The sequence below is a fragment of the Scatophagus argus genome, chromosome 2, assembly GCF_020382885.2.
Source record: "Scatophagus argus isolate fScaArg1 chromosome 2, fScaArg1.pri, whole genome shotgun sequence".
In the NCBI taxonomy this organism is placed as follows: domain Eukaryota; kingdom Metazoa; phylum Chordata; class Actinopteri; family Scatophagidae; genus Scatophagus; species Scatophagus argus.
In genome coordinates, this window is record NC_058494.1 from 26,053,813 (window position 1) to 26,066,723 (window position 12,911).

General features: G+C 43.1%; 1 protein-coding gene across 1 annotated transcript in view; it reads right to left on the reverse strand.

The window, feature by feature from the left end:
* The window catches only part of LOC124053486 (titin-like), a 55,670-nt gene that overhangs the window by 37,421 nt on the left and 5,338 nt on the right, over nt 1-12,911 (reverse strand). Inside the window, exons 5-9 of the mRNA XM_046378685.1 lie at nt 1,927-2,283; nt 1,580-1,804; nt 1,136-1,468; nt 689-916; nt 3-165 (exon numbers count right to left, since the gene is read on the reverse strand). Of these exons, the coding sequence (XP_046234641.1) occupies nt 3-165; nt 689-916; nt 1,136-1,468; nt 1,580-1,804; nt 1,927-2,283 (1,306 nt within the window). The remainder of the gene's footprint in view (nt 1-2; nt 166-688; nt 917-1,135; nt 1,469-1,579; nt 1,805-1,926; nt 2,284-12,911) is intronic.

Sequence of the window (12,911 nt, forward strand, 5' to 3'; positions counted from 1 at the left end):
CCCTGAAGACAAGCTGGGATTTAAAACTGACTCCATTTCCATTAGTTTTGTACCAGGTGTAATTAGCTGCTGGGTTAGCATCACTGCTGCAGCTCAGAGTCACTGAACTGCCCTCCACTATCTCAGCAGAGGGACTCACTGACACAGAGGGAAGCTTTGGACCATCTGGAGAACATATGAACATGCATTAGTCAAAGTTGACAACATGTTATCAGACCATTGACTATTTTAATTTAAATGTCTTTCTCTGAGTTTATTTGTATTTATCCCTGCGGCTGTCCAGAGTTCTGTTCCTGGATCTGTCTTTGTTTGGACTCCTGATGGTGAGAAGTGACCATAACAAGCCGTTAAGAATTTGTTATTGTCAACAACTCCACACATTCTTCTCTATACATGCTGGCAGTGTCCAGGTCCTGTTTGCTCAGTCTGTCTGTGCTGACAGGCCTCTCATTTAAGTTACAGTTACAAGGAAGTCTTTCTTTGCCAACAAACCAACTTGTTGGAAACGTGTTACAGGCATCAAATTCAAAAGAATTCAAATACTGTATTACAACATATATCTAAATATTGTTTTTCTTATGGACCTCATACTTTAGCACTTTAGTTTGGTGTTTGTATCATAATGTTTTAGAAATAATTCTTGGTGTGTGTCTGTGTTTGTTGTCCTGACACAGTGGAGTAAACTCACACACTGAGGCAGAGACGTAATCCTCATGTCCTTTCAGAGCACAAGAGACGACGTCTCCCACATAAAAGCCATCTTTATAAGAAGACGTTTCCACCCCTGAGATTTTCGTTCCATTCCTGAACCAGACGTAGGAAAGACGAGCTGCTGGACTGCAGCTGCTGTGACACTTCAGCTCTGCCTCAGTATAAGACTGACTGACTGATATTCTGCTCACCTGAACCTGCACATCTGGATATGAGAACATTAAACAAGATTACAATCACTGGCTCTGAAAGAAATCCATGGTAGATGTACATACATGTCAACACAGCAGTTACACTTTCTATAAGTAGTAGTACTGCACAACAGGAAGTACACAAACTCATGATGATGGATCATTCCTGACATGTTCTGTGACTTTAAATGTCCTGTGTTGGTGTGTTTACATCACTTTGAGTTCATCAGTACCTGTGACAGTCAGAGTTGTAGCAGGTAAACTCCTCCCCCATTCAAAGCTTCCTGCTGTGAATGTGAAGCGATACTCAGCTGAGTCGCTCTCTCTCAGGTCACTGATTCTCAGAGTGGAGCGTCCTCCACCTTCATCAAGGACCTGAACACGATGCTGAGAGTCCAGCTGTGAGGGACTCTGCCACTGGAGACTACGTCCAGGACTGAACCACAATTTAGACCTGATAGCTTCATAACTGTTGTAAGTGCAAGAAATGTCCACTGATGAGCCTTTGACAGCACAGATGCGTCTGTCAGCGTACGTCACTTTGTTGCAGGATTGACCACGAACACCTGAAAGATAAAACAATTGTGTGAACAGTCACAATGAGGGTCTCCATATTAAAACACATGGAGTCATAAGGGTCCACTAGTGTGTTAGTGAAGACTTTATAGGACACTCACACACTGGAGGAGAGGGGGAATCCTCATGTCCTGCTACAGCACAGGAATAACTGTTTACATCATCAAAGTATCCTGAATAAGAAGAAGATGTTTGTGTCTCAATTTTCTCTCCATTTTTATACCAGACGTAGGAAGGATGAGCAGGTAGACGACAACTGCTGTGACACGTCAGCTCAGCCCAGGAAGAAAACCAATATGTTGTCATCTGCACCTGCAGATCTGGATCTGTGAAGAAGAAACAGGAGAGTTAGTTTAGACAAAACTGTGAACACACACAACACATTTATATCACTGTTTTCTAGATGTTGAATATTTGGAAATAATTAACATAAGAATGAAAATGTCACCTGTGACAGACAAAGTGACTCCAGGTGAAGCAGAAAATCTGCCACCAGGTTGGTTTGTTATGAACATGAACTTGTACTCAGCTGAGTCGCTCTCTCTCAGGTCTGTGATTCTCAGAGTGCAGTCGCTGTCACCACACTGAACATCCACACGACCTGAATACTGTGGGTCTGTTGTCAGATCCACATGTTCATTTCCGCTCACTTTAACAAACCAGAATGTTCTCTCAACGGTGGTGTTCAGGCCATTCATCCTGGATGGGTATGTGTAGGTGCATCTCATGTCCACTGTTGATCCTCTTAAGGCACAGATCTCAGTAGGAGTGTAAGTCACTGCCCAGCCATCCTGACCCTGTACCACTGTAACACAGAGCACATCAGGAGTCACAATCAAAATGAAGAACTTCAGTTAACTTCCTGTTTGATTTTCTGACTCCTGTTACAAATAATGTTTGATGACTTTTTGGATGTTATTCCTGAATGAAACCAGAGGGACCACAAAGAGACAGAAGTCCAAACAGAAAGTGTTTGCTCACTTCTACACAGTCAGTGCAGAGGAAGAGTGGAAGATGTACACATGCTTCCTACACTTCATCTCTGTGTGCACTGAGGCAGGACATCATCCAGTCTGAAGGTGCAGTCAAGTCAACAGGAATGTATTGGACCTGTGACCTTTAATGTGCTTTACTGACCAGGATAAGAGGACAAATATTCATTATGAGAGAGTCTGTGTTTGTCTTGGTTAGTTCTCTCTCTGTTCACTCTGTGCTCAGGCTGCTGCTGACTGACGTGTGAAGACTAAAAAGAAAAGCAGAACACTGAGGTGTGAGAAACTGTTTTCAGCAGAAAACTTTGACATAAAAATAAAAGGTGAAACAACCGTCAGCTCTGAGGGTGGAAACATCACACTGAGGTCAGACAGCACAACATGAACTAGCAGGGTTTGGTGCAGACGTATGATAATATGAGAGCCGTTCAGTCAGTATGTGGCGACTTCACTGTGAGACCAACATCCCTCCAAAAAACTTCACTGTCATAAAAGAAGCTGCAGAGAGAAACTAATCGTCCTCCACGAGAGCTGCAGCTTCTACAAGCAGGGTCGGCTTTAGAGCAAATGAAACAGGCTGAGGAGGAAACAGTTAGGAATAAAAGCCACAATATTCTCACTTCACAGCATGTCAAAGTGTTTAGCACACAGCTACTTTATGCAAAAGACAACAGCAACACATGTTGGCCAACACAGCAGAACATCTTCCTGATATTCATTACAACTGACACAAAATCAAACAGAAATGATCCAAAGTGTTTCTGGGAAGTTTTCCCTTCACACAACTCTGATCCACTGATTTCCACATGTGAGCTTCAGCCCACATGTTGCCACATTCCCCTCTTTGAATGCAGTGAATGTAACTGTAGATATACAGTACCTGACACAGAGAGGAGGAAGACAACAAATCCACTGGCTGCTGCACTTAAACTCATAGCTGCTCCTCTCATCTCTCTGTGAGGCTTCACACACAATAAAACATGTCAGCAGATGAAATAATAAGTACACAGGAGGTCCACAGTATCAGTCACATCAATAAATAATTCTACTTACTCTGAAGAAGGTCGTCGTCCTTAAAGACGTCTTTCCTCTACGGTCAGTAAGCAGAAGGCAGATGTGAGGCTGTTGAGCGGCTTCGTTTCCTTCCTCTTTAGATTATTAACATACATGACGAGCCAAGTGCCAGTAAACGCCCACTTCACAACAAAGCTGCGCTGTGTTACAAACTCTAAAGGTGTAGTGAAGGAACAGGAGAGCATTTGACCTGTGGACCATGAGGCTGATTGACTGAAGGAGGATGAAAAGCAGAATATAACATCACACTGCAACATATAAACTGGGATTAAAATAAAGACAGGAAATGAATCACATGTAATTTGTCCTTTGTCATTTGGGTGGACTGAGCCTTTAAAGCAGACAGTGGAGGGAGCACTCAGAGTGATGAAGCCTGACTGTGACACACAAACTTCACCACTAGAGGACAGTGTAACATCACAGATACTGAATCAGGACTTTGATCCTGGAGCTGTCCAAGGTCCTCCATGTCTTTCATGCAGCAGTGGGGACAGACAGTCAGTCACCTTTTATGATTTGTCATTTTCTACATTTCTTTTCCTCTCTGTGTGTTTTCTGCTGGGTTGCAGACATTGACTGAAGTTGTAACAGTTACTGTTAGAGTTTCACATGTTGTCTTTCATAAATAAACTTGCTGAGGTCCAAGAGATCCTGAAGACTCTGCGTTGTGTCCAACTGCAGTTACAGACCTTTAAAACAGTACAGTTCAATACTTTTCTGTTTGATTTTCTTCTTTATTTTTTAATTGACTGACAATTTTCTGGTTGTTTTTATGGCTGAAACTTTCCTTCACTCGTTTGTCATTCTTAAGATCCTCACAAAGGACACACACACACACACACACACACACACAGGATGTGTTTAGCTGCTAAACAGAAGCCAAGTCTCACCTGCATATTGAAGACACATGCAGTCATGGCACAGTGCAATACCTACATTGTTCCACCAGATGGCGCCATATTAGTGAGGAGCGTTCAGTGAACTCACACACTCCACTCTGTTCACCTAAACAGAGACAGACATGACAAAGAGACAGACAGTTTGATGCTTCACACAGACAGACTGAAACAAAAACACATGAGTGGATAAACTCCTGGTGCCGTTTGTATCAGGGATCAGATTAACTGACTGAGACTGCAGCTGTTATTGTGCTGTGACCAGTTAAAGCAGACTGCTGTGGCTGTAGTGTGTTTAGTGAGTCAATAAAGGAGCCCACCTGACATTTAACCAGTGATTCTAGGAGTTTTGGTGAGACAGGCACTTTAGATATTGGACAGTAGCTGTTAAGATTCCAGATATCACCACTTACTGTAGTGCTGCTCCACGAAGCAGGAATAATGTCTGTTACAAACATTTTGTGCCCAGTATGGACAGATTAGGGGGATGCTTAGACAAAGAAGATACAGGCCAAGATTATCTGCACCAGCAGTTTGGCAGATTTTAATCTACAGAGAGCTTCTGATACCTCTGATGTGGAGTTAACAGGAGCTGAGACAGTTTGGACTCCATCTGGTGGACAGATGGGGGATCTGCAACCACATCAAATTAAAGACCAGGGGCCCGTTTCATGAAGCAGGTTATGTGGAAACTCTGAGTATGTTAAGCCTGAAATCAGCGAAACCCTGAGTTAAGCGTTTCAAGAAGCGAGGTAAGTTAACCCTGAGATCGGGGTAAGTTCAGGAGTAAGTTAAGCCCGTTTCATAAAGCGAGCTAACTCACACTCAGAGTCTGTTACCGCGGTAACTTAGTCTGTGAACATAACCTGGTCGGGAGCAGGTTTTATCCCAGAAAGCCCGACTTTGTCTCTGACTCCTCCCCTTTACGGAACATAAGCCTGAACCGTTTCCTTATTCACTGAGTCTCCGTCGAACCTGCTAAGTTTACGGAAATCGAGTGTGTGTTTCTGGAGGAGCCTGTAGACGAAGAAGCAATACTGATTCACAGAGAAATGTGATTGTGTCGGGCGAGGATTTTCCGAGCACGTCTGGGTAATTTTTCATCCTGTCCCGACTTTTTATATGAGCCTTATCGTTTTTCGTTACAGTCACTGCAATACATCCACAACCAGGTTTTTGGTCTGGTTTTTCCTGGCCACAAGCCTGTGAGAGCCATCAAATGGGACTGCGGGGAAATAATTTCAAATGAATAATAATTTTTCTGTTAACATGTTGCTGAGACCTCTGGGAGAAAAGACTTGAATGTCTTTTAGGATTTCCAAATGTGATTGGCTGCACTGATGGCGCTCACATTCCTATCACTGCTCCTTCACAAAATGAATATCATGTGAACAGGAAGTCCTCCCACAGCATTAATGTGCAGGTACACACATTGACTACTACCTTTAAATGTCAGAGCACAAACATTTCAACTAACCTGTCTCATTTTCTGTACTGTTAAAACCATTTGTGATGCAGCTCACATCATCACAAATGTGGAAGCCAAGTGGCCTGGGTCTGAGCAGGACTCCTGTATATATCGAGGGTCTACTCTGAGCAACAGACTGGACTGTGGCAAGTGGCCTGAAACACTGCACTGGTGGCTGTTTGTCACTGTGAAGATCTTTGTCTGATTAGTGTGTTAAAAATATCAGTACTAAATAAATGTGACTTTACTTGCAGGAGAGATTGAAGGCTTCCTTCTGGGTGACAGGAGTTACCCCTGCCAACCCACACTCATAACTCCTTACCCAGACCCTCAACCAGGCCCCCAGCAGCACTTCAGTGTGGCTCACTGCAGGACCAGAGCCAGGCTAGAGATGACTGTAGGCCTGCTGAAAGCCCGTTTCCAGTGCTTACGCCATCTCAGAGTAACCCCTGAGAGAGCCTGTGACATAAGTGTGGCATGTGTTATCCTCCATAATATTGTGAATTAGAGGAGAGCAACACTCTGCCCTACAAACAGAAGACCATGAGGAGGACCCCATCCACCTCCCAGAAAACCAGGATGGAAGAGCAATCAGAGATCTCATATGCAATAATCATTTTCCAGGTTAAATCAATAAAAGCACGACCACACTGTCACACATTGATTTTATTTAGTCTTCCTTATATCCTACAGACAGAGAGAGACAAAGAGAACATTTCTCTGTTAGTTTTTCATATTGTTCCAATAATAAATTAAATTTACCTGTGACTGCACACCCAGTTTCATACAACAGGCTGGAGTTGGGCTACATGAGGCTCCAACAGGTGGAGACATCCCTCAGAGTCTATTGGATTCAAGAGCAAACGTCCTGTCTCTAAAAGAGGCTTCATAAAAAACGTTATAGAGGTGTGGGCTTCTTACATGTTATGAAGACACTTGTGTCCTGTGGGGTGACTGGCTCAGATGAGCTGCCTGCTGGGATTCCCTCAGCCACTGGCCTTCCAGTAGTTTGGCTAAGGGCCATCTCCTCTGCCTCTGTTAGAGGTGGTGGTGCAGGTCCTCCACCCGTTTTAGGGGCCTCTGCCCTCTTTCTGTTGGCCAGGCAGGAGTCAAATGTTAACTTCACCACATTAATTAATGAAACATTACAGAGAACAGAATGTGTAGAAACATCATCATGCGGGGATGAAAGAGTTGTCCAGTTTTAAATCATTTGAATACATTTAAATAGTTTGACATGTCAAATGTTAGCGAAGTGAGATACAACCAGACATGTTATGTTTCCACCTCACCTGATTGAATTATATTTTTGTATTTCACACGTTTTTCACCTCCTGGGTTGCACCTACATGAACAGAGGGTCAATACCATTTTCTACATGCAATACTGTGTGAGTGATTAAACGCAAAACTTACGCATTGACTCGAGCTGATTTGTTCCCACGTGTTTTGTCTTTCTTTGGCCGCTGCTGCCGTGTTACGTTTTTTTCAGAATATATCTTCATATTCGCCGTACGCCTCCATCAGAATTTCCTGCTCCACAGGTGTAAAATATGTTCTGCGCTTTCTTTCCCCTCCGGCCTCCGTGATGAATCAGTGAATCGGGGCTCCATTGATGAGGGCTTTTTTATAGTCGCGGTGCACAAGCTTGAGTCAACATACTCAGAGTCAACATACTCAGAGTCAACATACTCAGAGTCAACATACTCAGAGTTAACATACTCAGAGTCAACATACTCAGAGTCAACATATTCAGAGTCAACATACTCAGAGTTAACATACTCAGAGTTAACATATTCAGAGTCAACATACTCAGAGTCAACATACTCAGAGTCAACATACTCAGAGTCGACAAAACTAATGCGAATCTGCTTTGTTGAAACAGCAAACTCTGAGTTTTTCACCTCAGGGTTTGTTAACTCAGAGTTAACATTCATACTCAGAGTTTGTTGAACCTGCTTCATGAAACGGACCCCTGCTCTCATTACTCGCACCTTGTCTTGATAATTAAGAAATTTAATCATAAGAGTACGCGGATGTCCGCTCGGGTCTTGTCGGCCGGGGAGTCTGTGAGCACGTTCAATAACAACGGGGTTCGGAAATGTGTCCGGTCCGAAGATTTCGGGCAGCCAGGTTTGAAGGAATGCGAGTTCCCCACTTTCACTGTAAACAGTATTAGCAGGGCACAGAAGTCCAACAACAAAACACCACTCGGGTTCAGATGGGGGAGGCCGTTCCTCCCAGTGTCAGTCCTCCAGTGGAACTATGGAGATCCCAGTCGGAGCAGCTTCCAGCATCCCTCCCACAGACTCCAAGAAAGCCAGCTACTCTGCACTGATGTTTGGCCCATAGGCTGAGACAACAGTGAGAGACCTATCCCCGACCCGAAGGCGCAGGGGAAACGACCCTCTCTTTCAACACATGGCGGTTGAGCTGGGGGCCTGTTTCGGTATAAACAGTAGAGACAATAGATACAGTACCATTAGATAAGATTGTAGCAGTTTTTTTCTACTGAAAAACCTTTCTGTCAGTATTTCTGGCATTACATGCCAGTTTACAGGATTTGTCATTTTGGTTTCACACATCAGTTCAGATTCAGATTCTCTCTGTCTCTCTCACAACTCAACTGGTCAAGGCAGATAGCTGCCCACATTGTGCTGGGGTCTGCTCTGAGGTTTCTGCCTTCTAAAAGGCAGTTTTTCCTCACCACTGTTGACAAGTGCTTGCTCATGGGGGTTTTGTCTGGTCTCTCTGAAAATCAAATTAAAGAGTTTGGTCTCGACCGGCTCTAATTGGAAAGTGTAATGACACAACTGTTGTTGTGATTTGGTGCTACATAAATGAATTGAATTGAACTGAACTGAATTGTACTGAATTCATCAAATATTCAGTTTAATGTAAACCTGTTGCAGAGCTGAATCTACTTCCTCAAGTTACCTCAGAGTGACACCTGTGTGTGTGTCACAAAGTACAAGCCAAGTATTTTCTGCAAATTCAATACACATGCAGTTATGGTACAGTGCACTGCCTACATTGTTCCACCAGATGGCGCCAAATTAGTGGAAGAGTGTTCAGTGAGCTCTGAAGAAGAACATGAGTATTTTCATCTCAGGAAAACTCTGTCTGCAGGATTAAAGTATACTGAACAAAGAATACATGTTTGTCCCCAAATGTTCTGTCCATTCTTGAACCAAATGCAGAATATGTGACTGATGAACACAAGTCTTCATTTTAGAGTCAACTGTCAACATACTCAATGAAAAAGTCTAATTTGTGTGGACACCACAAAATAATTCAGTCTCAAATCAAATAAAAGTCAGTAAAACACAAATGAGCATAAACTCCCTGAGCTTCTTATATGATTTGTTCACAGGTTAAACATGATGCACATTTCCATCATTTCAATCAGTTCAAAAATATAAAAGTGCTGTTTTCTGTGTTGCTCTGGATTACTCACTTCAAGTGTGAATGTGTGTGTGTGTATGTGTGGTGCATGTGTGTTAATGTACCAGCCAAACTGTATTTTGTGGTCTCAGCAGCGTGCAGTAACAAAACTGCTGAAAAAACAACAAATAAACTGGACCAGATGAGGAAACAAAAGGCTTCACACTGGACGTTCAGCACATATACTTGGAAATAAAGGCCTGTCTTCAAATCTCTTTAAGTTAATGTGGTACATACAGTCTGACTGATGCTCTGAGCTGCTGCATACACAACGTGGACCAATGGCGTATTTCTCTTGCTTTTGGGATTTCTCCTGATGCTCATGATGGCCAGTCTGACTGTTACTTCACACGTCTGGTGCATGTTGAGACCCTGAAAACTGCCTTCACCCCACAGGGCCAAAGAGATGTGGTGAAACTAATGAATATCAGCTAAGACTTTATTGAGGGATGAGTTCACATGTTACAGTAGAACAAAAGAAGGTTAAAATATCAGGAAACAGAAAAAAGATCTGGTTGAAAGAAACAAATACAAATTAAGGAAATAAGAAAGATGACATTAAAAAGCTACATAGAACGCTTTACATTATCCTGGACTATAGAGAATTGTGCAGGTATTTGTGCAAAGAAAAGAATTAAAATAAAAAAAGAAGTAAATATAAATTCAGAAATCCCAGATGATCATCATTTGTGCACAACATAGGCTGAATAAATGTCAGATTACACACAGAATTCCTTCTACTGACCATCAGCTGCCTAAAATACATGCCAGTTGTTTGTGATGCCTGTAACTGAGGTGGTTTGTCCTGTGAACACTTTGTTCGTGTATTTAGTCTTACCTGAACTGACAAATTTGGGGTCTCCTCACCAACAGGAACACTGAAGTGATGTAAGCCAGCCAGTGGTTGGCATAGCAACGTCATGTGTTTGTCTGTCTTCTGTTGCACTTTGAAGGCTGCTGCACAAGCTTTAAATGACAGCTAAAGTTTAACACAAGGTTTTTAAAAAGGCAGCTGAAGTGTAACTCTTATGAAGAAACACGGAAACATCAGAGTAGTAATGCGATGCCTGTTGAGATCATCTGCTTTTGTTGACTGTGCAGTACAAAGCAGCTGGATTCTGTCCAGTTTGCTGACCTCTGGTTCTGAGGAGGGAAAAGATAAAAGAGATAAGAACATTTCCATCATAACTTAACAGTAACAATAAGAAAAACAATGAATGCATTTCAAAGTCTTGTCATTGTAAGAGCTGCTCACCTCGGGGCAGTACTGCCACTGTTAAATCTGACAGCAGCGTACTCACTGACTTCCTGCTGCTCCATGTGTCTGGGAAGCCCAGCTGGACTGTGGTTGGAGTAGAGTGGAGTAGGATCTGCCCGGTTGTTGGAGAAGTGGATGCTGGCGTACTGAAGTTCACCCTGCTCCCCCTGATCAGGCAGACATGAACAAAAGTACTTTCAGTGTGACAAACCAATTTCTGTAAACGTCAAAAGAGCAACATGAAGTCCTTCACAGTCTGATGAGTTTTCTAGAAGCTCTAAAAGACAGCGACTCAGCAGTCTGAATGAACAGGAAGCAGTTTAAGTTGTCTTTTCTTTTACAATAATATACATAACTGTTCTCACCTGTTCCCTGTTGTCTGGTCTCTCTTCAGCCTCAGAAGATTCATTGGACGTCCTCTTCTTTCTGCTCAGGAGAATTAATTAAAACATAAATGACTGAATGTTTCACTTCTGACTGTCAGTGATTTGACCTTCAGTGATTCAGAGCTGCTCACCTGATCCACAGGTAGACAGAGAGGGATATGACAGCCAGGAGAACCACAGGGATTGTTCCAGCAGCTGCTAACATACCTGATGCTGAGAAACAGTGATCAAGAAAACAGACAGTTAATTAGGCTGTTACAACATGACTGGAGTCACAGAAGGTTAAGAAGCTTCTCAAAGTGCGTCACCACTTCATTAACAACATCCCCATGCTGAGGTAATCATGCTGATGTCACATGATGTCTTATGTAGCTGAATGTGGACAACCGACCTGCCACAACAGTCAGATGTAAGGTGTTCCTATGACTTCCTCTTATGTTCTGGGCTTCACAGGAATAATTCCCACTGTGTTCAGCTCTGAAGTCAGTGATGGTGAAGTTCTGTCCTGATGCTTTTGGTGAGTCTTCATTCTCCTTGTACCAGGTGTAATTAGCTGCTGGGTTAGCATCACTGCTGCAGCTCAGAGTCACTGAACTGCCCTCCACTATCTCAGCAGAGGGACTCACTGACACAGAGAGAAGCTTTGGACCATCTGGAGAACAAGATTTAACAAAGATTAGCAGCAGATTTTAAGAATGTATTCATCCACACAAAGACCATTTTCAAGTCATTAAACCCTAAAAGACACTGGATGTTGTTTCTGAATACTGAATATTACTCACATTTCACATCCACAGAGATGGACTCAGACGTCGTCCTCCCCAGCTCGTTCTCAGCTGTACAGTAATACTGTCCAGAGTCAGAGGACTGGATGGACCTGAAGACAAGCTGGGATTTAAAACTGACTCCATTTCCATTAGTTTTGTACCAGGTGTAATTAGCTGCTGGGTTAGCATCACTGCTGCAGCTCAGAGTCACTGAACTGCCCTCCACTATCTCAGCAGAGGGACTCACTGACACAGAGGGAAGCTTTGGACCATCTGGAGGAGAACACATTGAGAACAAAGAGGACAGAAAGGCAAGTCATTAATCACAGCACAGCCTGGACAGCTTTTCTTGTACAGTTCTCTTACAAGTGTATGGTCACATGACCACTTTTGTCCATGGTTTCCTAGAAAGAAAAGATGGCTCCACTTCTCCAATAGCACCGATCAACCCACTTATCCCTTCTTGTAAATCTATTGTTGGCCTATAGGTTTGGTGAGAGTTTGGCCTTGTGTTGTTTGTGCGAGTTTGATTGCTGGATCAACCAGAGAATCCAACTGTCTCTCTTCTATTTCCCTGTACGTCCATGAAGCACATTTCAGTGCATCGACTTTGTTGCATGAAAAATGTGATTCTCTTACTGTTCAAACACACTATAAGAGAAGAACGAACTTTTGATACTCACACTGGACATTTAGAAATACGGACTTAGAGCCCAACTCTCCAAACTGATTCCCAGCTTTGCAGAAGTAGTTCCCTCTGTCCTCTGAGCTGATGGAGCTGAAGCCATAGGAGCCTGATGATCCCTCAGGCAGTTTGTGGTTCTCCTTGTACCAGATGTATTCAGCTGCTGGGTTAGCATCACTGCTGCAGCTCAGAGTCACTGAACTGCCCTCCACTATCTCAGCAGAGGGACTCACTGACACAGAGGGAAGCTTTGGACCATCTGGAGAAGAACACATGAACACATTTAACTTCTGATTTCACTTTGTATGTTGACAGCTGAGGTCCACATCAGAAAGGAGGACTCAAGACTCAAAATGTCCAACAGCTGTCCAATAGAGCTGAAGACAGGAGAGCAAGAAAATGATGATACAGAAACAGAATATCAGAATTTCTATGATGATTTGTATCTCAAGGAAATTCAATCG